Source organism: Bombina bombina, chromosome 2 (genome assembly GCF_027579735.1).
Source record: "Bombina bombina isolate aBomBom1 chromosome 2, aBomBom1.pri, whole genome shotgun sequence".
Taxonomy (NCBI): domain Eukaryota; kingdom Metazoa; phylum Chordata; class Amphibia; order Anura; family Bombinatoridae; genus Bombina; species Bombina bombina.
Window position 1 is genome coordinate 1,081,603,263 of NC_069500.1, and position 27,158 is coordinate 1,081,630,420.

The following is a 27,158-nucleotide window of genomic DNA, read 5'->3' on the forward strand; positions in this document are numbered from 1 at the left end:
GTAATCCTCTGAGGCGGAGTTTTACCCGACTCAACATAGGCATGATGAATTAAAGATTTCAACCAAGATGCCAAAGAAATGGCAGAAGCTTTCTGGCCTTTTCTAGAACCGGAAAAGATGACAAATAGACTAGAAGTCTATCGGAAAGTCTTAGTAGCTTCAACAAAATATTTCAAAGCTCTAACAACATCCAAAGAATGCAATGATTTCTCCTTAGAATTCTTAGGAGTAGGGCAGAATGAAGGAACCACAATTTCTCTACTAATGTTGTTGGAATTCACAACCTTAGGTAAAAATTTAAAAGAAGTTCACAACACCGCCTTATCCTGATGAAAAATCAGAAAAGGAGACTCACAAGAAAGAGCAGACAATTCAGAGACTCTTCTGGCAGAAGAGATGGCCAAAAGGAACAAAACTTTCCAAGAAAGTAATTTAATGTCCAATGAATGCATAGGTTCAAACGGAGGAGCTTGAAGAGCCCCCAGAACCAAATTCAAACTCCAAGGAGGAGAAATTGACTTAATGACAGGTTTTATACGAACCAGGGCTTGTACAAAACAATGAATATCAGGAAGATTAGCAATCTTTCTGTGAAAAAGAACAGAAAGAGCAGAGATTTGACCTTTCAAGGAACTTGCGGACAAACCTTTATCTAAACCATCCAGAAGAAACTGTAAAATTCTCGGAATTCTAAAAGAATGCCAGGAAAAATGATGAGAAAGACACCAAGAAATATAAGTCTTCCAGACTCTATAATATATCTCTCTAGATACAGATTTACGAGCCTGTAACATAGTATTAATCACAGAGTCAGAGAAACCTCTTTGACCAAGAATCAAGCGTTCAATCTCCATACCTTTAAATTTAAGGATTTGAGATCCTGATGGAAAAAAGGACCTTGCGACAGAAGGTCTGGTCTTAACGGAAGAGTCCGCGGTTGGCAAGAGGCCATCCGGACAAGATCCGCATACCAAAACCTGTGAGGCCATGCTGGAGCTAACAGCAGAACAAACGAGCATTCCTTCAGAATCTTGGAGATTACTTTTGGAAGAAGAACTAGAGGCGGAAAGATATAGGCAGGATGATATTTCCAAGGAAGTGATAATGCATCCACTGCCTCCGCCTGAGGATTCCGGGATCTGGACAGATACCTGGGAAGTTTCTTGTTTAGATGAGAAGCCATCAGATCTATTTCTGGAAGTTCCCACATTTGAACAATCTGAAGAAATACCTCTGGGTGAAGAGACCATTCGCCCGGATGCAACGTTTGGCGACTGAGATAATCCGCTTCCCAATTGTCTATACCTGGAATATGAACCGCAGAGATTAGACAGGAGCTGGATTCCGCCCAAACCAGAATTCGAGATACTTCTTTCATAGCCAGAGGACTGTGAGTCCCTCCTTGATGATTGATGTATGCCACAGTTGTGACATTGTCTGAAAACAAATGAACGATTCTCTCTTCAGAAGAGGCCAAGACTGAAGAGCTCTGAAAATTGCACGGAGTTCCAAAATATTGATCAGTAATCTCACCTCCTGAGATTCCCAAACCCCTTGTGCCGTCAGAGACCCCCACACAGCTCCCCAACCTGTAAGACTTGCATCTGTTGAAATTACAGTCCAGGTCGGAAGAACAAAAGAAGCCCCCTGAACTAAAAGATGGTGATATGTCCACCACGTCAGAGAGTGTCGTACAATCGGTTTTAAAGATATTAATTGAGATATCTTTGTGTAATCCCTGTACCATTGGTTCAGCATACAGAGCTGAAGAGGTCGCATGTGAAAACGAGCAAAGGGGATCGCGTCCGATGCAGCAGTCATAAGACCTAGAATTTCCATGCATAAGGCTACCGAAGGGAATGATTGTGACTGAAGGTTTCGACAAGCTGAAATCAATTTTAGACGTCTCTTGTCTGTCAAAGACAGAGTCATGGACACTGAATCTATCTGGAAACCCAGAAAGGTTACCCTTGTCTGAGGAATCAATGAACTTTTTAGTGAATTGATCCTCCAACCATGATCTTGAAGAAACAACAAAAGTCGATTCGTATGAAATTCTGCTAAATGTGAAGACTGAGCAAGTACCAAGATATCGTCCAAATAAGGAAATACCACAATACCCTGTTCTCTGATTACAGACAGAAGGGCACAGAGAACCTTTGTAAAAATTCTTGGAGCTGTTGCTAGGCCAAACGGCAGAGCCACAAACTGGTAATGCTTGTCCAGGAAAGAGAATCTCAGAAACTGATAGTGAGCTGGATGAATCGGAATATGCAGATATGCATCCTGTAAATCTATTGTAGACATATAATGCCCTTGCTGAACAAAAGGCAGGATAGTCCTTACAGTTACCATTTTGAATGTTGGTATCCTTACATAACGATTCAATATTTTTAGATCCAGAACTGGTCTGAAGGAATTCTCCTTCTTTGGTACAATGAAGAGATTCGAATAAAACCCCAGCCCCTGTTCCAGAACTGGAACTGGCATAATTACTCCAGCCAACTCTAGATCTGAAACACATTTCAGAAATGCTTGAGCTTTCGCTGGGTTTACTGGGACACGGGAAAGAAAAAATCTCTTTGCAGGAGGTCTTATCTTGAAACCAATTCTGTACCCTTCTGAAATAATGTTCTGAATCCAAAGATTGTGAACAGAATTGATCCAAATTTCTTTGAAAAACGTAATCTGCCCCCTACCAGCTGAGCTGGAATGAGGGCCACACCTTCATGTGGACTTAGAAGCTGGCTTTGCTTTTCTAGAAGGCTTGGATTTATTCCAGACTGGAGATGGTTTCCAAACTGAAACTGCTCCTGAGGATGAAGGATCAGGCTTTTGTTCTTTGTTGAAACGAAAGGAACGAAAACGATTATTAGCCCTGTTTTTACCCTTAGATTTTATATCCTGTGGTAAAAAAGTTCCTTTCCCACCAGTAACAGTTGAGATAATAGAATCCAACTGAGAACCAAATAATTTATTACCCTGGAAAGAAAGGGAAAGTAGAGTCGATTTAGAAGACATATCAGCATTCCAAGTTTTAAGCCATAAAGCTCTTCTAGCTAAAATAGCTAGAGACATAAACCTGACATCAACTCTGATAATATCAAAAATGGCATCACAGATAAAATTATTAGCATGTTGAAGAAGAAGAATAATGTTATGAGAATCATGATCTGTTACTTGTTGCGCTAAAGTTTCCAACCAAAAAGTTGAAGCTGCAGCAACATCCACCAAAGATATAGCAGGTCTAAGAAGATTACCTGAACACAAATAAGCTTTTTTTTTGAAAGGATTCAATTTTCCTATCTAAAGGATCCTTAAAGGAAGTACCATCTGCCGTAGGAATAGTAGTACGTTTAGCAAGGGTAGAGATAGCCCCATCAACTTTAGGGATTTTGTCCCAAAACTAATCTGTCAGACGGCACAGGATATAATTGCTTAAAACGTTTAGAAGGAGTAAATGAATTACCCAAATTATTCCATTCCCTGGAAATTACTTCAGAAATAGCACCAGGAACAGGAAAAACTTCTGGAATAACTACAGGAGATTTAAAGACCTTGTCTAAACGTTTAGATTTAGTATCAAGAGGACCAGAATCCTCAATTTCTAAAGCAATTAGTACTTCTTTAAGTAAAGAACGAATAAATTCCATTTTAAATAAATATGAAGATTTATCAGCATCAACCTCTGAAACAGAATCCTCTGAACCAGAAGAATCATTAGAATCAGAATGATGATGTTCATTTAAAAATTCATCTGGATAAAGAGAAGTTTTAAAAGACTTTTTATGTTTACTAGAAGGAGGAATAACAGACATAGCCTTCTTAATGGATTCAGAAACAAAATCTCTTATGTTATCAGGAACACTCTGAACATTAGATGTTGATGGAACTGCAACAGGTAATGGTATTTTACTTAAGGAAATATTTTCTGCATTAACAAGTTTGTCATGACATTTAATACAAACAACAGCTGGAGGAACAGCTACCAAAAGTTTACAGCAGATACACTTAGCTTTGGTAGATCCAGCACCAGGCAGCTATTTTCCTGAAGTATCTTCTGACTCAGATGCAACATGAGACATCTTGCAATATGTAAGAGAAAAAACAACATATAAAGCAAAATTGATCAAATTCCTGAAATGACAGTTTCAGGAATGGGAAAAAATGCCAAAGAACAAGCTTCTAGCAACCAGAAGCAATGAAAAATGAGACTTAAATAATGTGGAGACAAAAGCGACGCCCATATTTTTTTAGCGCCAAATAAGACGCCCACATTATTTGGCGCCTAAATGCTTTTGGCGCCAAAAATGACGCCACATCCGGAACGCCGACATTTTTGGCGCAAAAGAACGTAAAAAAATGACGCAACTTCCGGCGACAAGTATGACGCCGGAAACAGAAAAAAAAATTTGCGCCAAAAAAGTCTGCGCCAAGAATGACGCAATAAAATGAAGCATTTTCAGCCCCCGCGAGCCTAACAGCCCACAGGAAAAAAGTCAAATTTTTTAAGGTAAGAAAAAATGATTGATTCAAATGCATTATCCCAAATATGAAACTGACTGTCTGAAAATAAGGAATGTTGAACATCCTGAGTCAAGGCAAATAAATGTTTGAATACATATATTTAGAACTTTATAAAAAAGCGCCCAACCATAGCTTAGAGTGTCACAGAAAATAAGACTTACTTACCCCAGGACACTCGTCTACATGTTGTAGAAAGCCAAACCAGTACTGAAACGAAAATCAGCAGAGGTAATAGTATATATATAAGAGTATATCGTCGATCTGAAAAGGGAGGTAAGAGATGAATCTCTACGACCGATAACAGAGAACCTATGAAAACAGAATTTATGTTTACCTGATAAATTACTTTCTCCAACGGTGTGTCCGGTCCACGGCGTCATCCTTACTTGTGGGATATTCTCTTCCCCAACAGGAAATGGCAAAGAGCCCAGCAAAGCTGGTCACATGATCCCTCCTAGGCTCCGCCTACCCCAGTCATTCGACCGACGTTAAGGAGGAATATTTGCATAGGAGAAACCATATGGTACCGTGGTGACTGTAGTTAAAGAAAATAAATTATCAGACCTGATTAAAAAAACCAGGGCGGGCCGTGGACCGGACACACCGTTGGAGAAAGTAATTTATCAGGTAAACATAAATTCTGTTTTCTCCAACATAGGTGTGTCCGGTCCACGGCGTCATCCTTACTTGTGGGAACCAATACCAAAGCTTTAGGACACGGATGAAGGGAGGGAGCAAATCAGGTCACCTAAATGGAAGGCACCACGGCTTGCAAAACCTTTCTCCCAAAAATAGCCTCAGAAGAAGCAAAAGTATCAAACTTGTAAAATTTGGTAAAAGTGTGCAGTGAAGACCAAGTCGCTGCCCTACATATCTGATCAACAGAAGCCTCGTTCTTGAAGGCCCATGTGGAAGCCACAGCCCTAGTGGAATGAGCTGAGATTCTTTCGGGAGGCTGCCGTCCGGCAGTCTCGTAAGCCAATCTGATGATGCTTTTAATCCAAAAAGAGAGAGAGGTAGAAGTTGCTTTTTGACCTCTCCTTTTACCGGAATAAACAACAAACAAGGAAGATGTTTGTCTAAAATCCTTTGTAGCATCTAAATAGAATTTTAGAGCGCGAACAACATCCAAATTGTGCAACAAACGTTCCTTCTTTGAAACTGGTTTCGGACACAGAGAAGGTACGATAATCTCCTGGTTAATGTTTTTGTTAGAAACAACTTTTGGAAGAAAACCAGGTTTAGTACGTAAAACCACCTTATCTGCATGGAACACCAGATAAGGAGGAGAACACTGCAGAGCAGATAATTCTGAAACTCTTCTAGCAGAAGAAATTGCAACTAAAAACAAAACTTTCCAAGATAATAACTTAATATCAACGGAATGCAAGGGTTCAAACGGAACCCCCTGAAGAACTGAAAGAACTAAATTGAGACTCCAAGGAGGAGTCAAAGGTTTGTAAACAGGCTTAATTCTAACCAGAGCCTGAACAAAGGCTTGAACATCTGGCACAGCGGCCAGCTTTTTGTGAAGTAACACAGACAAGGCAGAAATCTGTCCCTTCAGGGAACTTGCAGATAATCCTTTTTCCAATCCTTCTTGAAGGAAGGATAGAATCCTAGGAATCTTAACCTTGTCCCAAGGGAATCCTTTAGATTCACACCAACAGATATATTTTTTCCAAATTTTGTGGTAAATCTTTCTAGTTACAGGCTTTCTGGCCTGAACAAGAGTATCGATAACAGAATCTGAGAACCCTCGCTTCGATAAGATCAAGCGTTCAATCTCCAAGCAGTCAGCTGGAGTGAAACCAGATTCGGATGTTCGAACGGACCCTGAACAAGAAGGTCTCGTCTCAAAGGTAGCTTCCAAGGTGGAGCCGATGACATATTCACCAGATCTGCATACCAAGTCCTGCGTGGCCACGCAGGAGCTATCAAGATCACCGACGCCCTCTCCTGATTGATCCTGGCTACCAGCCTGGGGATGAGAGGAAACGGCGGGAACACATAAGCTAGTTTGAGGGTCCAAGGTGCTACTAGTGCATCCACTAGAGCCGCCTTGGGATCCCTGGATCTGGACCCGTAGCAAGGAACTTTGAAGTTCTGACGAGAGGCCATCAGATCCATGTCTGGAATGCCCCACAGCTGAGTGACTTGGGCAAAGATTTCCGGGTGGAGTTCCCACTCCCCCGGATGCCCAACCAAGCCCCAAGGGGAATACGATACCAAATGACGCCTTCAGAAAGTCTTTTCTAAGTATCAGAGCTCCTCTCACATGCGACTGCATGCCATGCCTCTCAAAAACAAGTGCGCAACACCGGCGCGAAAATGAGTCTCTGCCTATGCTTTGGGAAAGCCCCTAAAGAATAAGGTGTCTAAAACAGTGCCTGCCGATATTATTATATCAAAATACCCAGATAAAATGATTCCTCAAGGCTAAATATGTGTTAATAATGAATCGATTTAGCCCAGAAAAAGTCTACAGTCTTAATAAGCCCTTTTTGAAGCCCTTATTTACAATCGTAATAAACATGGCTTACCGGATCCCATAGGGAAAATGACAGCTTCCAGCATTACATCGTCTTGTTAGAATGTGTCATACCTCAAGCAGCAAGAGACTGCTCACTGTTCCCCCAACTGAAGTTAATTGCTCTCAACAGTCCTGTGTGGAACAGCCATGGATTTTAGTGACGGTTGCTAAAATCATTTTCCTCATACAAACAGAAATCTTCATCTCTTTTCTGTTTCTGAGTAAATAGTACATACCAGCACTATTTTAAAATAACAAACTCTTGATTGAATAATAAAAACTACAGTTAAACACTAAAAAACTCTAAGCCATCTCCGTGGAGATGTTGCCTGTACAACGGCAAAGAGAATGACTGGGGTAGGCGGAGCCTAGGAGGGATCATGTGACCAGCTTTGCTGGGCTCTTTGCCATTTCCTGTTGGGGAAGAGAATATCCCACAAGTAAGGATGACGCCGTGGACCGGACACACCTATGTTGGAGAAATAGACCCCATAGAAGGAGATCATTGCATTCAAATAGGCAATACTCTCCTCACATCCCTCTGACATTCACTGCACGCTGAGAGGAAAACCGGGCTCCAACCTGCTGCGGAGCGCATATCAACGTAGAATCTAGCACAAACTTACTTCACCACCTCCATAGGAGGCAAAGTTTGTAAAAACTGATTTGTGGGTGTGGTGAGGGGTGTATTTATAGGCATTTTGAGGTTTGGGAAACTTTGCCCCTCCTGGTAGGAATGTATATCCCATACGTCACTAGCTCATGGACTCTTGCTAATTACATGAAAGAAATTGGGTTTATTATATTTTTTCTTTGTGTTAACCTAAGATCTTCTGCTGCTCCTTTATGACAAATTCCATTCTAGGCTTCTGTTATTCACTAAGAGGCTGTTTAACATTTAATCTACCATAGCTACTTAGTTAAGTGGCCTTTTTTGAGCCCTATAATTTTATATCACTTGAGTAAAATTAATACAATTTAATAGAAGATGCCGTTGCTACCTCTCACCACCAGAGGGGGATTCAAGATTTAATTTTAGTCCATTAATGTTTTTGTATGATAGGAGAAATATACAGCCCTGTTATTTTATTTATTTTATTTCCTTATTTATTTTTATTTTCAAAGTCTTATTGATAGCTATTGTGTATTGGGTAGATATGAAAGCCAAACTTCAATATATCTGTCCCACCCGCCCCATAATCATTAACGGGTATGATGAACATAATGTTATGTATGGAATGAAGTGGGGTGGCGATTGTCTTTCTTATATATAAATGTGTATGCATGTATAATAACTAGATAATATTGTTTTACTTGCTCAGTTTAGACTTTACTATTGTCTTTCTTAGTGGTAGACTTGCTATATTATGATATTGCCATTCACAGCAAATTCTTTAGTGAACCGTTAAGCTAATGTTATAAGGATTTTTTTTTTCACATATATATGAATCTTTCCTCCTTCATTCTACGCGGTTGTACGTATCTTATCCCCAATTGTTGTAACATATAATATTTAATGAATAAGGGTTCAAATGACGGCTATTCACTTATGCTCACTAAAGTGTTGGGTATCAGACATACTATATCAGTCTTGGGTGGCTAGCTCTCTAGTGATTTTTTTTTCAGGATACATTACATTTTCATCCCTTTAGTTGCAGAAACATGCTCACTTATATAGATCCCATGCTGTCGGGTATAGGGCCCATACCCAGAGAGCAGACTACATTATCATTTTAGGATCATAGTGTTGATGCAAACCTCTGCTTATCCTGAACTATTATGAGCAACCACATAATTGACCATCTCAACGATCGTCTTAGCCTCATGGCATATCTAGAGGTTACCCTCACTTAGGTAGTAATGTTTTATACATTAGCATTTCGGCAAAGGCATAATAATAAGCCCACTAATATTACATTTATTATTAGGCCCTATAAAAGCACTTATGGTTAGACAAATGGTCAGATTTCTTCTCCCCCCCCCCTCCCCACATAGTACTATGGTAACCCCTGATTCTACCATAGACTTACTTAGCAGTTTTCCTTGACAAATACCGCAATTCAATGTTTTTTTAAAGAAGCCCGTGTATGTTTGCAACAGTTTTTTCTACTTATAGCATTATGGAGCTATACAGAGCAATCTTTAAAATACAGCATATATCCTCCTTTTTTATATATATATATATATATATATATATATATATATATATATATATATATATATATATATATATATCTATTCCTCCATGATATAATTATTAGACATGTTAGCTTTACACTAGATTGATCTTTTTTAGACAGTCATCAGAGACATTAGGTTGGTGTTATCATTTTTCACATGACTGAAAAAATCTCACATATAATATGCTGTGCTGTGTTTATTTGTCTCTCCCTAAGGGCACTTTTTAGTTTTGACATGGTTGAATAGTTTGATGTATATGTTTATATAGTGTTTCAGTGCTATTTAGCCACTGGAAAAGAGTGGGACTCTAAGTATGATATACTACCGATTATTTTCGACTGGAAAGCAGTACAATTTATGTTCAAGTTTATGTATTATTTGATGCTATTTTTTTTATATATATATATCTGTATGTAAAAACAATTTATGCCTCAATAAAGATTATTTAAAAAAATAAAAAAATAATAAAAAATTCCTAACATTAAAATAAATTAACTTAGCTTTGGTAGGACTGATATCAGTCAGCAGGAATCCAACAGTGTTTTCAGATACATGAACAGTTTTGAGACATCTTGCAAATGTAAGAGAAAAAACAACATATAAAGCAAAATATCAATTTCCTTATATGACAGTTTCAGGAATGGGGGGAAAAAATGCAAACAGCATAGCCTTCTGACATAGAAAAAAGAAGACCAGAGGCAAAAGGAATGGGGTCTTAAAATAATGAAAATATTCGGCGGCAAGTATGACGCACAACAAACAGAAAAATATTTTTTGGCGCCAAAGACATTCGAAAACGAAACACTTGCGTCATAGATGACGCAACCTTGTGAAAGACTCAGCGCCAACTAAGACGCCAGAAATGACGAATTTGCGTCACGAACGCCATGAATGACGCAATAAATTTTGGCATTTTGCGCCCTCGCGAGCCTAATACAGCCCGCAATATAAAAGAGTCAATTTGAAAAAGACTAAACCCCAGGTAAGAAAAACATTTTTATTTTTTTTCTTAAAAATGCATTTCCCAGATATGAAACTGACAGTCTGCAAGAAATGGAAATATACTGAAACCTGAATCATGGCAAATATAAGTACAATACATATATTTAGAACTTTATATAAAAGTGCCAAATCATAGCTAAGAGTGTCTTAAGTAAAAGAAACATACTTACCAAAAGACACCCATCTACATATAGCAGATAGCCAAACCAGTACTGAAACGAGAATCAGTAGAGGTAATGGTATATAAGAGTATATCGTCGATCTGAAAAGGGAGGTAGGAGATGAATCTCTACGACCGATAACAGAGAACCTATGAAATAGATCCCCGTTAGGATGACCATTGTATTCAATAGGTGATACTCCCTTCAAATCCCTCTGACATTCACTGTACTCAGAGGAACCGGGCTTCAAAAAATGCTGAGAAGCGCATATCAACGTAGAAATCTAGCACAAACTTACTTCACCACCTCCATAGGAGACAAAGTTTGTAAAACTGAATTGTGGGTGTGGTAAGGGGTGTATTTATAGGCATTTTGAGGTTTGGGAAACTTTGCCCCTCCTGGTAGGATTGTATATCCCATACGTCACTAGCTCATGGACTCTTGCCAATTACATGAAAGAAAAGGAATAAAGTTCATGTGGTACAGCACAATGGTAGTGGGTGGTGCAAGCTGCAGAGGGTTTCACACAATGCCCCCAGTAATATAATTACAATCCAAAATTACAGCAGCACTTATGCAAAAACTTCCATATTTATTGGGACATCAAAGACAAAAAAAGACAACATTTCAGACCTCTAGTCCTCAGTCATGTCAATATATTAATGCAGGTATCGCACCTTAATAAAGGTGTAGGGGTAACAAACCACACCTCCTAATTTAACCCATTCATTATAGAATCACAGCTCATATTTGAGTGATAAATTGCAAATACAGAGGATGTGCCATCTAGTGACAAAAATATAAAAGTGCATATATACAAACAATTACATGTTATATACAATGTTACATGTTTAAATACAAAAAGTACAGATTACATAGTATCATATTGATATTATCCTCCATTGTTATTTGAAGCAGACGTAGTATAATGGTAAATTAAAGGAAGACAGAAAGGTCATATTCCTTATTCATTCATATTGGATAACAGGTTTCTAATTTATTTATCTAAAATACCTCTTTCTGCTTTAAGTACAATTATCTGTCCCCTACCTTTCTAGGTATAGTTATGTGATCTATGATCTGAAACCTAAGTTGATAGATATTATGACCTGCCTCGATAAAGTGTTCTGCTACTGGATTTTTTATCTTTTTATTCATAACTAGTCCTAAAGTGCCATTTTTGGGAGTTTCTCTTGCCCTCTCTCCCCCCCCCATTCTTTTGCTCTCTCTCTCTCCCCCCCCCATTCTTTTGCTCTCTCTCTCTCCCCCCCCCATTCTTTTGCTCTCTCTCACCCCCCCCCCCCATTCTTTTGCTCTCTCTTTCTCCCCCCCCCCCATTCTTTTGCTCTCTCTTTCTTCCCCCCCCCCATTCTTTTGCTCGCTCTTTCTCCCCCCCCCCATTCTTTTGCTCGCTCTCTCTCCCCTTTTGCTCGCTCTCTCTCCCCTTTTGCTCGCTCTCTCTCCCCTTTTGCTCGCTCTCTCTCCCCTTTTGCTCGCTCTCTCTCCCCTTTTGCTCGCTCTCTCTCCCCTTTTGCTCGCTCTCTCTCCCCTTTTGCTCGCTCTCTCTCCCCTTTTGCTCGCTCTCTCTCCCCTTTTGCTCGCTCTCTCTCCCCTTTTGCTCGCTCTCTCCCCCCTTTTGCTCGCTCTCTCTCCCCTTTTGCTCGCTCTCTCTCCCCTTTTGCTCGCTCTCTCTCCCCTTTTGCTCGCTCTCTCTCCCCTTTTGCTCGCTCTCTCTCCCCTTTTGCTCGCTCTCTCTCCCCTTTTGCTCGCTCTCTCTCCCCTTTTGCTCGCTCTCTCTCCCCTTTTGCTCGCTCTCTCTCCCCTTTTGCTCGCTCTCTCTCCCCTTTTGCTCGCTCTCTCTCCCCTTTTGCTCGCTCTCTCTCCCCTTTTTCGCTCTCTCTCCCCTTTTGCGCTCTCTCTCTCCCCTTTCTTTTGCGCTCTCTCTCTCCCCTTTCTTTTGCGCTCTCTCTCTCCCCTTTCTTTTGCTCTCTCTCTCTCCTCTTTCTTTTGCTCTCTCTCTCCCCTTTCTTTTGCTCTCTCTCTCTCTCTCCCCTTTCTTTTGTTCTCTCTCTCTCCCCTTTCTTTTGTCCTTTTACTGTCTCCCTCCCCTCTCTTTTGCCGTCTCCCTCCCCCCCTCTCTTTTGCTCTCCTTACCCCCTCTCTTTTGCCGTCTCCCTCCCCCCCTCTCTTTTGCTCTCCCTATCCCCTCTCTTTTGAGAGAGAGAGAGAGCAAAAGAAAGGGGGGGGGGGCAAAAGAAAGGGGGGGGAGAGAGCAAAAGAAGGGGGGGGGGGAGAGAGCAAAAGAGAGGGGGGAGAAAGCAAGGGGTGGACTAGTTATGAATAAAAAGATAAAAAATCCAGTAGCAGAACACTTTATCGAGGCAGGTCATAATATCTATCAACTTAGGTTTCAGATCATAGATCACATAACTATACCTAGAAAGGTAGGGGACAGATAATTGTACTTAAATCAGAAAGAGGTCTTTTGAGCCATCTCTCCCGTCCGCACGGCCCCGCCCATGTCATGCATGGCCACGCCCACATCACCCCCGTAAACCCTGTTCTTGTGGTGGACACAACAGATGCAGAGAGATGCCTCGCGACAGCCGTTCCTCGTGCACACCCTGCACAGCTGATCCAGAGGAGAGGTGCTTCAAGCGGATACTCACGCGCCTCCAGGTCTGGTGTCAGCTGTCTCACGCACTGCTTTACAGTTGATGCAGAGAGATGCCTCGCGACAGCCAGACCCGTTCCTCGCGCAAACCCTGCACAGTTGATCCAGCTGTCTCACGCGCTGCTGCCTAAGGCCAGGTGTGTTTGTCCTACTGCGCATGACAGCTTCGGACAAACACACTTGGCCTTTTATAGTATAGGATATCTGACCTATGTTCACATATCCTCTCTTGGACCATCATAGTGGTCTCTCCGATGCAACTCCGCCCACAAGGGCATTTGATCATATATATGGCATAGGTAGTGTTACAAGTGAATAAGCCTCTAAAGCTGTATTTCTTACCAGTACGGGGATGGAAGAAATATTTTCCTTTTATCATACTGTTACAACTGGAACACCCCAGACAGGGGTAACAACCTAAGTTTTTATCAGAAATATAGGTTTTTAACATTCAATTTTTTTAGGGCCTATATCGGCTTTGATAAGTCTATCTCGTAAGTTCTCACTTCTTCTATAGGCTGGCATAAAACCTGACTGAAATTCCATAACTTGGGGATTACATGTGCTCAAAATGTACCAATGTTTTCTAAGGATTTAATTTATTTGTTTACTCAAATTATTAAATTTAGTGACAAAAACAGGGTGATCTTGTTTATTCTTAAACTTAACTTTTGGTTTGGATGATTCTAGCAAGCTGTTCTTAGGTAGTGATGCTACTTCCTCAATCTCTTTGTCTAACAACTCAAAAGGGTAACCCCTAGATTTAAATTTGTCACCCATTTCACTCAATCTTTGTTTAACTAACTTTAACTTATCAGATACAATTCTCCTAACTCTTAAGAGTTGACTACGGGGCAATGACTTCTTAAGGGACTCAGGGTGAAAACTTTTAAAATGGAGCAAACTATTTTTATCTGTAGTTTTTTCATATAAATCTGTCCCAAAACCATAGCCAGATTTGTAAATCTTGGTATCCAAAAATTCAATACTTTCTTCACTGCATTTTAGACTGAACTTTATGTGTGTAGTTGCACTATTCAGTTGAGTAATAAAGTCCCATAGGGATCCAATGTCGCCCAACCGCACGCCAAATATATCGTCTATGTAGCGCAACATAAAATGAAGAGACCATTCTCAAAAACGAATTTCTCTTCGAAGATGTTCATGAATATATTAGCGTCGGTTGGAGCGACATAGGACCCCATGGCTGTGCCCTGTTGGATATAAAATTCAACCTGAAATAGGAAATAATTGCATCTTAATACAATCTCAAGAAGATTGAGAATAAAGTCAGTTTGACAATTATTAAATGTACTAAATTGTTTTAAAACCTTTTTCACAGCTCCCTTACCAGATGCATGCCTTATAGAGGTATATAAACTAGATACGTCTAGTGTATATAGGATAGCTTTATCAGTGGTCGTGTTTAAGTCACTCAATTTGATCAAGAAATCGCTGGTGTCTCCAATATGTGAACTGGACAACTTGACAAAAGGTCTTAAAATGTGGTCTAAATAAATTGAAATATTAGAACACACTGAGTTCATGGTAGATACAATGGGGCGTCCCTGGAGGGGGGGTGGGCTTGTAAATTCTTATGTACCTTTGGCAAGGTATATAATACCTGTGTCCTTGCATGTTTACATATGAGAAAAGCAATCTCCTCCTTGCCAATTATACCATTTTTAAAGGCACATGAGACTTAACTTTTAATTTCTTTCTCAATATTAAATATTGGATTATATGGTAAACCGCAATAAACCTTACTATCTGTAAATTGGGACTTTATTTCATCCACATAATAGTCCTTATCTAAAAGGACAGTAGCCCCGCCCTTATTGGCAGATTTGAAAATTATGTTTTTGTTTTTATGTAGGGATTTTAATGCTCCCATAGATTTCTTAATCAAAAAACATTCATTATTAACATTAGTACCTGCATGTATGTTTCTCTTTCTATAAACCTTATTTTGCAAATTTTTATCATCATCAAGTACTAATTTGGAAAAAAGTATCAACAATATGGTCATAGTTTTGAGGCATAAACCTACTCTTAGATTTTAAACCCAAATGATTTAGATTTAATCTACTTGAATCTGTTACAGGTTTGACAAATTTGTCCACTTAATAATGAGAAAACAGATTTTAAATTTAAAGATCTAAAGAATTGAAAGAGGACTCTCTCAATTTAAAAAAAGTCACATTTAGCAAAGGGGCAAAGAGAGTCCTTGTTGTAATAGTAATGACTCAGTCTCAGTAATCTGTACCTGTGACAAATTTAAAACTAGTGATTCACCCTTGCTCCTCGTCTGTTCCGGTTGCTTTTGCGTGGTGCCGTGTTTGTGTCTCCTGCCCCAACGTCTGACCTTGTCCCCTGATGAGGATCCCAAATCCTGGCTTGTGTTAGCTGTATCGCCATACCGGCGTCTTATGTATCTCCATCTACGATACCCGGAAGCTCCTCTGACGTCATTTCCTGTGCGATCCGACCTCGAGCAATACTCTGTGCCAAGTGAGTAATCCTCCTCATCGCGTAAGAATTTGGTATGCTTACGTGCCTCTAGCACAGAACAGAGCTCTGCGATGACCTTATTGGTTGTTTCCAATAATTTGTTTAATTCATCTGTTTTTAAATTTGTCTTGAGTTCTGTTTCCAGCTTCAATAATTCAGACTGTTGTATGTCAATCTCTTTTTGTAGATAATCGACAGTCAAGACCATTAGGTCAAAGGAACTCTTGTTCCATGTGTGTTCAAATTTCTCGCAGTATTCTGAATTGTTGAGCATAAGTGTGGGTAGCACATTCATTCGTAAGCCGCGGGGGATACGTCCCACCCTGTGATATTCGGCTAACATAGTGGAATGAAGCTCTCAAGCAAGTTTCTTTCTTGACAATTTATCAAACTGTTTAACATATACGGTATACCTCTGCTGGTAAGATTTTCAGAAAGTCTATGGAACCATGGGCAAGGGTAGTAATTTGTTCAGCCTACATCTCAGTGTAGGCAAATACCTTTGCATTCATGTCTCCTTGATTAGCAACTATGTCAAGTTCAGTTACCGTATCCATTGTACCATAGTGCAAATTACCAGTGTTGTGAATACACAAAGTTCATGTGGTACAGCACAATGGTAGTGGGTGGTGCAAGTTGAAGAGGGCTCCACACAATGCCCCCAGTAATTAAGTAATTAAGGTGTGATACCTGCATTAATGTATTGACATGACTAAGGACTAGAGATCCGAAACGTCTTTTTTACATTTGATGACCTAATAAAGATGGAAGTTTTTGCATAAATAAAAAAAATGCTCTATTTCCGTTTAAATTATGTGACACATTCTCCGGTATTTTGGACAAGTTCTTTTTTGATAGTCCCTGTAGGGAAAGGGTTACATAATGTTGTGTTTTATATTTCTAATTAATATATTATGTTAAAAAATTGAATACAATAAAGTCATATAGAATACCACCAAAACAGAAAGGGAGAATTCCTGTCTAGATTTTTTTTTTCCACCTCTGCAATGTGACACATAATCCAAGAGAAAAAAAAAAAATAGCAAATACAGAAGAAAAAAAAAACATATGAATTTAAAAAACTAGTTTACTATTGTTAGCCCATTTATTTTTTTAAAAATGCTATTTTTCCCTTGTTTTAAACTGATTATACATGAGCATTTGCAGGTATCAGATGCCTCCGAATGCAGAAGGTGGTGGACGATCGCAGCATTATTCTCTTTTCAAACCCGTATTTCTTCTTGTGAAAGTGCAACACACTAAAATCTGGATTTTTATAGATCTTAGTGCGTTGCACTTTCACAAGAAGAAATCCGTCTCTAAAAATAGCCGAACGCTACGATCGTCCACCTTCAGAGGCATCCGAAAAATTTAGAATAGACATTCCTACCGATTTTCATAACTTATTTTTAAATCACAGATATGCCAATCAAGTTTTATAAATCAGCAACAATTTCCATGCCATGTGTGCATATAGTGATAGAAATAAGATGGGTAATAATCTTCTGGTTTAAGTGATAATTTATTGTAATTTATGGAAATTCAAATTCATTAAAGGGACACTGAACCCAAATTATTTTCTTTTGTGATTCAGATAGAGCATGAAATTTTAAGCAACTTTCTAATTTACTCCTATTATCAATTTTTCTTCGTTCTCTTGCTATCTTTATATGAAAAAGGCTTTTAAGCTAAGGAGCCAGACAATTTTTGGTTCAGACACTGCACAGCACAGCACTTGTTTAATGGTGGGTGAATTTATCCACCAATTAGCAAGAACAACCCAGGCTCTTCACCAAAAATAGGCCGGCATCTAAACTTATATTCTTGCTTTTCAAATAAAGATACCAAAAGAAAATTTGATAATAGGTAAATTAAAAAGTTGCTTAAAATTACATGCTCTATCTGAATCACGCAAGAAAAAAATTGGGTTAAGTATCCATTTAAGGCTTATGACATATCTAAAATCAGCATCATCATTCATCTTTCTGAAACATTCCTACCAAAAAACACTTCTACAGCTGACAATTGCACCATGCATGCATAAGATAGGACATCTAAAAAGTCATGTGACTAAGGGTCTGATGATCAAAAGCTTGCTGGCATGGAGATAAATCACACAAACATTTTTTTTATAACATTATATTGTAACAATACATTGTTATCTCTGCTTCACATCTAGAAATCTGTTTAGCAAAATAAACAGCTCTCAAGCTAAACTTTACCTTTCTTAAATTGTTTGAGGGACCTTGAGGTACTGTTGAGACTTCTTAAGATAATCTTGCTAGAGAAGAGCTTTAGAGAATCAGACCCTATGACATATGCTGTTTAATACAATCCAAAACATAAAAATGGCTTACTTGAACATTAGTGAAAGGGCACTTATTTCCACTTGACCAACCCATTCCTACAGAAAACAAAAAGCACAGATTATTGAAACATAATTACAAGGAAATTAGCAAAAATGAACAAACAAGGTAATGTGATAAAATAGGGCAGTTTCATTTTATTCAATAGAGAAACCGTTGTGTAAAGAAATTAAATTAAAAGGGATAGAAAGGTCAACATTATCTGCATGAGTGCATTCAAATGGAAGGATTTTGCAATTTACTTCTATTAGCAAAAAACATAATTTATGCTTACCTGATAAATTTATTTCTCTTGTAGTGTATCCAGTCCACGGATCATCCATTACTTATGGGATATTAACTCCTCCCCAACAGGAAGTGCAAGAGGATTCACCCAGCAGAGCTGCTATATAGCTCCTCCCCTAACTGCCATTACCAGTCATTCGACCGAAAACATGCAGAGAAAGGAAAACCATAGGGTACAGTGGTGACTGTAGTTTAATGGGAAAATTACCTGCATTAAAGTGACAGGGCGGGCCGTGGACTGGATACACTACAAGAGAAATAAATTTATCAGGTAAGCATAAATTATGTTTTCTCTTGTTAAGTGTATCCAGTCCACGGATCATCCATTACTTATGGGATACCAATACCAAAGCTAAAGTACACGGATGACGGGAGGGACAGGCAGGCTCTTTATACGGAAGGAACCACTGCCTGAAGAACCTTTCTCCCAAAAACAGCCTCCGAAGAAGCAAAAGTGTCAAATTTGTAAAATTTGGAAAAAGTATGAAGAGAAGACCAAGTTGCAGCCTTGCAAATCTGTTCAACAGAAGCCTCATTCTTAAAGGCCCAAGTGGAAGCCACAGCTCTAGTAGAATGTGCTGTAATTCTTTCAGGAGGCTGCTGTCCAGCAGTCTCATAGGCTAACCGTATTATGCTACGAAGCCAAAAGGAGAGAGAGGTAGCCGAAGCTTTTTGACCTCTCCTCTGACCAGAATAAACGACAAACAGTGAAGAAGTTTGTCGAAAATCCTTAGTTGCCTGTAGATAAAATTTCAGGGCACGGACTACATCTAGATTGTGTAGCAGACGTTCCTTTTTCGAAGAAGGATTAGGACACAAAGATGTAACCACAATCTCTTGATTGATATTCCTGTTAGTGACCACCTTAGGTAGGAACCCAGGTTTAGTACGCAGAACTACCTTGTCTGAATGAAAAATCAGATAAGGAGAATCACAATGTAAGGCAGATAACTCAGAGACTCTTCGAGCCGAGGAAATCGCCATTAAAAACAGAACTTTCCAAGATAACAACTTGATATCAATGGAATGAAGGGGTTCAAACGGAACCCCCTGTAAAACATTAAGAACTAAGTTCAAACTCCATGGTGGAGCAACAGTTTTAAACACAGGCTTGATCCTAGCTAAAGCCTGACAAAAAGCTTGAACGTCCGGAACTTCTGACAGACGTTTGTGTAAAAGAATGGACAGAGCTGAAATCTGTCCCTTTAAGGAACTAGCGGATAAACCCTTTTCTAAACCTTCTTGTAGAAAAGACAATATCCTCGGAATCCTAACCTTACTCCATGAGTAACTCTTGGATTCGCACCAATATAAGTATTTGCGCCATATCTTATGGTAAATCTTTCTGGTAACAGGCTTCCTAGCCTGTATTAAGGTATCAATAACTGACTCAGAAAAACCACGTTTTGATAAAATCAAGCGTTCAATTTCCAAGCAGTCAGCTTCAGAGAAATTAGATTTTGATGTTTGAAGGGACCCTGGATCAGAAGGTCCTGTTTCAGAGGTAGCGACCAAGGTGGACAGGATGACATGTCCACTAGATCTGCATACCAAGTCCTGCGTGGCCATGCAGGCGTTATTAGAATCACTGATGCTCTCTCCTGTTTGATTCTGGCAATCAATCGAGGAAGCATCGGGAAGGGTGGAAACACATAAGCCATCCCGAAGGTCCAAGGTGCTGTCAAAGCATCTATCAGAACCGCTCCCGGATCCCTGGATCTGGACCCGTAACGAGGAAGCTTGGTGTTCTGTCGAGACGCCATGAGATCTATCTCTGGTTTGCCCCAACGTCGAAGTATTTGGGCAAAGACCTCCGGATGAAGTTCCCACTCCCCCGGATGAAAAGTCCAACGACTTAAGAAATCCGCCTCCCAGTTCTCCACTCCCGGGATGTGGATTGCTGACAGGTGGCAAGAGTGAGACTCTGCCCAGCGAATTATCTTTGATACTTCCATCATTGCTAGGGAGCTTCTTGTCCCTCCCTGATGGTTGATGTAAGCTACAGTCGTGATGTTGTCCGACTGAAACCTGATGAACCCCCGAGTTGTTAACTGGGGCCAAGCCAGAAGGGCATTGAGAACTGCTCTCAATTCCAGAATGTTTATTGGTAGGAGACTCTCCTCCTGATTCCATTGTCCCTGAGCCTTCAGAGAATTCCAGACAGCGCCCCAACCTAGTAGGCTGGCGTCTGTTGTTACAATTGTCCAGTCCGGCCTGCTGAATGGCATCCCCCTGGACAGATGTGGCCGAGAAAGCCACCATAGAAGAGAATTTCTGGTCTCTTGATCCAGATTCAGAGTAGGGGACAAGTCTGAGTAATCCCCATTCCACTGACTTAGCATGCACAATTGCAGCGGTCTGAGATGTAGACGTGCAAAGGGTACTATGTCCATTGCTGCTACCATTAAGCCGATCACCTCCATGCATTGAGCTACTGACGGGTGTTGAATGGAATGAAGGACACGGCATGCATTTTGAAGCTTTGTTAACCTGTCTTCTGTCAGGTAAATCTTCATTTCTACAGAATCTATAAGAGTCCCCAAGAAGGGAACTCTTGTGAGTGGAAAGAGAGAACTCTTCTTTTCGTTCACCTTCCATCCATGCGACCTTAGAAATGCCAGTACTAACTCTGTATGAGACTTGGCAGTTTGAAAGCTTGAAGCTTGTATCAGAATGTCGTCTAGGTACGGAGCTACCGCAATTCCTCGCGGTCTTAGTACCGCCAGAAGAGCACACAGAACCTTTGTGAAGATTCTCAGAGCCGTAGCCAATCCGAATGGAAGAGCTACAAACTGGTAATGCCTGTCTAGAAAGGCAAACCTTAGATACCGGTAATGATCTTTGTGAATCGGTATGTGAAGGTAAGCATCCTTTAAATCCACTGTGGTCATGTACTGACCCTTTTGGATCATGGGTAAAATTGTCCGAATAGTTTCCATTTTGAATGATGGAACTCTTAGGAATTTGTTTAGGATCTTTAAATCCAAGATTGGCCTGAAAGTTCCCTCTTTTTTGGGAACCACAAACAGATTTGAGTAAAACCCTTGTCCTTGTTCCGACCGCGGAACCGGATGGATCACTCCCATTAATAAAAGATCTTGTACGCAGCGTAGAAACGCCTCTTTCTTTATTTGGTTTGTTGACAACCTTGACAGATGAAATCTCCCTCTTGGGGGAGAGAATTTGAAGTCTAGAAGGTATCCCTGAGATATGATCTCTAACGCCCAGGGATCCTGGACATCTCTTGCCCAAGCCTGGGCGAAGAGAGAAAGTCTGCCCCCCACTAGATCTGTTCCCGGATCGGGGGCCCTCGATTCATGCTGTCTTAGGGGCAGCAGCAGGTTTCCTGGCCTGCTTGCCCTTGTTCCAGGACTGGTTAGGTCTCCAGCCTTGTCTGTAGCGAGCAACAGCTCCTTCCTGTTTTGGTGCAGAGGAAGTTGATGCTGCTCCTGCTTTGAAATTACGAAAGGAACGAAAATTAGACTGTCTAGCCTTAGGTTTGGCTCTGTCTTGAGGCAGGGCATGGCCTTTACCTCCTGTAATGTCAGCGATAATTTCTTTCAACCCGGGCCCGAATAAGGTCTGCCCTTTGAAAGGTATATTAAGCAATTTAGATTTAGAAGTAACGTCAGCTGACCAGGATTTTAGCCACAGTGCTCTGCGTGCCTGAATGGCGAATCCGGAATTCTTAGCCGTAAGTTTAGTTAAATGTACTACGGCATCTGAAATAAATGAGTTAGCTAACTTAAGGGCTTTAAGCTTGTGTGTAATCTCATCTAATGGAGCTGATTCAAGTGTCTCTTCCAGAGACTCAAACCAAAATGCTGCTGCAGCCGTGACAGGCGCAATGCATGCAAGAGGTTGCAATATAAAACCTTGTTGAACAAACATTTTCTTAAGGTAACCCTCTAACTTTTTATCCATTGGATCTGAAAAGGCACAGCTATCCTCCACCGGGATAGTGGTACGCTTAGCTAAAGTAGAAACTGCTCCCTCCACCTTAGGGACCGTTTGCCATAAGTCCCGTGTGGTGGCGTCTATTGGAAACATCTTTCTAAATATCGGAGGGGGTGAGAACGGCACACCGGGTCTATCCCACTCCTTAGTAACAATTTCAGTAAGTCTCTTAGGTATAGGAAAAACGTCAGTACTCGCCGGTACCGCAAAATATTTATCCAACCTACACATTTTCTCTGGTATTGCAACTGTGTTACAATCATTCAGAGCTGCTAACACCTCCCCTAGTAATACACGGAGGTTTTCCAGCTTAAATTTAAAATTTGAAATATCTGAATCCAGTTTGTTTGGATCAGAACCGTCACCCGCAGAATGAAGCTCTCCGTCCTCATGTTCTGCAAATTGTGACGCAGTGTCTGACATGGCCCTAATATTATCAGCGCACTCTGTTCTCACCCCAGAGTGATCACGCTTACCTCTTAGTTCTGGTAATTTAGCCAAAACTTCAGTCATAACAGTAGCCATATCCTGTAATGTGATTTGTAATGGCCGCCCAGATGTACTCGGCGCTACAATATCACGCACCTCCCGAGCGGGAGATGCAGGTACTGACACGTGAGGAGAGTTAGTCGGCATAACTCTCCCCTCGTTGTTTGGTGAAATATGTTCAATTTGTACAGATTGACTTTTATTTAAAGTAGCATCAATCCAGTTAGTACATAAATTTCTATTGGGCTCCACTTTGGCTTTAGCACATATAGCACAGATATCTTCCTCTGAATCAGACATGTTTAACACACTAGCAAATAAACTAGCAACTTGGAAATACTTTTCAAGTAATTTACTATAATATGAAAACGTACTGTGCCTATAAGAAGCACAGAAAAAGTTATGACAGTTGAAAATTAATAAACTGAAAAGTTATAGCATCAAATCTTTGTAAAAAACACAATTTTAGCAAAGGATTGCTCCCATTAGCAAAGGATAACTAACCCTGATAGCAGAAAAAAAAAATAAAAAATAAAAAAATACAGAAATAAACGTTTGTTTTTTTTTATCACAGTCAACTACAATCTCACAGCTCTGCTGTGAGTGATTACCTCCCTCAAAACAAGTTTTGAAGACCCCTGAGTTCTGTAGAGATGAACCGGATCATGCAGGGAAGACAATAAACTTCTGACTGAATTTTTTGATGCGTAGCAAAAGCACCAAAAAAGGTCCCTCCCCCTCACACATAACAGTGAGAGAGATCAGTAAACTGTCATAAATTAAATAAAACGACTGCCAAGTGGAAAAAAATAGTGCCCAAAACATTTTTTCACCCAGTACCTCAGAAAATTAAACGATTTTACATGCCAGCAAAAAACGTTTAACATTAATAAATTGAGTGTTATTAAAAAGCCTGTTGCTAGTCCCTGCAAATTAGGCTAAAGTTTTATGCATACAGTATAATTCCAGTGAAGTGCCATTCCCCAGAATACTGAAGTGTAAAATATACATACATGACAGCCTGATACCAGTTGCTGCTACTGCATTTAAGGCTGAGTTTACATTATATTGGTATGGCAGAATTTTCTCATCAATTCCATTGTCAGAAAATAATAAGCTGCTACATACCTCTTTGCAGATTAATCTGCCCGCTGTCCCCTGATCTGAAGTTTACCTCTCCTCAGATGGCCGAGAAACAGCAATATGATCTTAACTACTCCGGCTAAAATCATAGAAAAACTCAGGTAGATTCTTCTTCAAATTCTACCAGAGAAGGAATAACACACTCCGGTGCTATTATAAAATAACAAACTTTTGATTGAAGGTATGAAACTAAGTATAATCACCACAGTCCTCTCACACATCCTATCTATTCGTTGGGTGCAAATGAATGACTGGTAATGGCAGTTAGGGGAGGAGCTATATAGCAGCTCTGCTGGGTGAATCCTCTTGCACTTCCTGTTGGGGAGGAGTTAATATCCCATAAGTAATGGATGATCCGTGGACTGGATACACTTAACAAGAGAAATGCTTCTTGTAAAAGATATATTTTTATTTATTTTTTAAACTTGAATATGCACTAATATTTTAACACCATGCCTGCTCAGAGAGCAGGCAGCGGTGTGAACTGCAACTATTGCATCTATGAAGAATTAACCCCTTAAGGACAAGACCATTTTTCAATTTTCTTACCCTTAAGGACCAGGGAATTTTTTTACATTTCTGCGGTGTTTGTGTTTAGCTGTAATTTTTCTCTTACTCATTTACTGTACCCAATCATATTATATACCGTTTTTCTCGCCTTAAAAATTGACTTTCTAAAGATACCCTTATTTTCATCATATCTTATAATTTACTATAAAAAATTGTTATAAAATATGATAAAAAAAACAACACACTTTTTCTAACTTTGACCCCCAAAATCTGTTACACATCTACAACCACCAAAAAACAACCATGCTAAATAGTTTCTAAATTTTGTCGGGAGTTTAGAAATAACCAATGTTTACATGGTCTTTGCAAGTTATAGGGCAATAAATACAAGTAGCACTTTGCTATTTCCAAACCATTTTTTTTTTTCAAAATTAGCGAGTTACATTGTAACACTGATATCTGTCAGGAATCCCTGAATATCCCTTGACATGTACTGTATATATTTGTTTTTAGTTGACAACCCAAAGTATTGATCTAGGCCCATTTTGGTATATTTCATGCCACCATTTCACCGCCAAATGCGATGAAATAAAATTTATTTTATTAAATTATTTAAAAACAGCTTGTGCAATTATGGCACAAAGGGTTGTAAATGCTTCTCTGGGATCCCCTCTTTGTTCAGAAATAGCAGATGGCATTGTTTTTTTTGGTAATTAGAAGGCCGCTAAATGCCGCTAAATGCCGCTGTTCACCAAACTTGTTTTATGTCCAGCAATGAATGGCTTAATTTAGTAGCTTGTAGGGTTAATTTTAGCTTTAGTGTAGAGATCAGCCTCCCACCTGACACATCCCAGAACGTGATCAAGTTAAAAAAAAAAAAAATTAATTGGCCAAGCTAAAAAATTAGATTGATTAAGGCGTTAACTTCATTTACCGATAATTTTAAAAAACATGATGAATTAAAGTCATATTTATTTGGGACAAAGAATGTAATTCCAGATAGTCAAACCGGTAACTTTACCTTCACTTTAAGTACTGGCAGAAAGTTTTTTTTTTTGTTTTTTTTTAAATACATATTCTGCCATGTAGGATTCCCCCCTTAGCCTCCAACCTCCCTGATCCCCCCCAAACAACTCTCTAACCCTCCCCCTCTACCTTATTGTCCATCATCTTGAGTACTAGCAGCTTTCCGCCAGAGCCCAGTTTGCATAAAAACATAATTTATGCTTACCTGATAAATTTATTTCTCTTGTAGTGTGTTCAGTCCACGGGTCATCCATTACTTATGGGATATATTCTCCTTCCCAACAGGAAGTTGCAAGAGGATCACCCAAGCAGAGCTGCTATATAGCTCCTCCCCTCACATGTCATATCTAGTCATTCGACCGAAACAAGACGAGAAAGGAGAAACTATAGGGTGCAGTGGTGACTGGAGTTATAATTTAAAATTTAGAACCTGCCTCAAAAAAGACAGGGCGGGCCGTGGACTGAACACACTACAAGAGAAATACATTTATCAGGTAAGCATAAATTATGTTTTCTCTTGTTAAGTGTGTTCAGTCCACGGGTCATCCATTACTTATGGGATACCAATACCAAAGCTAAAGTACACGGATGATGGGAGGGACAAGGCAGGAACATTACACAGAAGGAACCACTGCCTGTAGAACCTTTCTCCCAAAAACAGCCTCCGAAGAAGCAAAAGTGTCAAATTTGTAAAATTTGGAAAAAGTATGAAGTGAAGACCAAGTTGCAGCCTTGCAAATCTGTTCAACAGAGGCCTCATTCTTAAAGGCCCAGGTGGAAGCCACAGCTCTAGTGGAATGAGCTGTAATTCTTTCAGGAGGCTGCTGTCCAGCAGTCTCATAGGCTAAACGTATTAGGCTACGAAGCCAAAAAGAGAGAGAGGTAGCCGAAGCCTTTTGACCTCTCCTCTGTCCAGAGTAAACGACAAACAGAAAAGGAGTTTGCCGAAAATCTTTAGTTGCCTGTAAGTAGAACTTCAGGGCACGGACCACGTCTAGATTATGCAAAAGCCGTTCCTTCTTTGAAGAAGGATTAGGACATAATGATGGAACAACAATCTCTTGATTGATATTCCTGTTAGAAACAACCTTAGGTAAAAACCCAGGTTTAGTACGCAAGACTACCTTGTCTGAATGAAAAATCAGATAAGGAGAATCACAATGTAAGGCAGATAACTCAGAGACTCTTCGAGCCGAGGAAATAGCCATCAAAAACAGAACTTTCCAAGATAAAAGCTTAATATCAATGGAATGAAGGGGTTCAAACGGAACACCCTGAAGAACTTTAAGAACCAAGTTTAAGCTCCACGGAGGAGCAACAGTCTTAAACACAGGCTTAATCCTGGCCAAAGCCTGACAAAAGGCCTGGACGTCTGGATTCTCTGCCAGACGCTTGTGTAAAAGAATAGACAGAGCAGAAATCTGTCCCTTTAGCGAACTAGCGGATAAACCCTTTTCTAAACCCTCTTGTAGAAAAGACAATATCCTAGGAATCTTAACCTTACTCCATAAGTAACTCTTGGATTCACACCAATATAAATATTTACGCCATATCTTATGGTAAATTTTTCTGGTCACAGGTTTCCGAGCCTGTATTAATGTATCAATAACCGACTCCGAGAAACCACGCTTCGATAGAATCAAGCGTTCAATCTCCACGCAGTCAGCCTCAGAGAAATTAGATTTGGATGGTTGAAAGGACCCTGAATTAGAAGGTCCTGCCTCAGAGGCAGAGACCATGGTGGACAGGACGACATGTCCACTAGGTCTGCATACCAGGTCCTGCGTGGCCAC

At 40.0% G+C, this 27,158-nt stretch overlaps 1 protein-coding gene across 1 annotated transcript in view; it reads right to left on the reverse strand.

The window, feature by feature from the left end:
• OTUD4 (OTU deubiquitinase 4) overlaps positions 1–27,158 on the reverse strand; it is a 660,142-nt gene that overhangs the window by 548,359 nt on the left and 84,625 nt on the right. Inside the window, exon 4 of the mRNA XM_053700214.1 lies at positions 17,947–17,993. Within this exon, the coding sequence (XP_053556189.1) occupies positions 17,947–17,993 (47 nt within the window). The remainder of the gene's footprint in view (positions 1–17,946; positions 17,994–27,158) is intronic.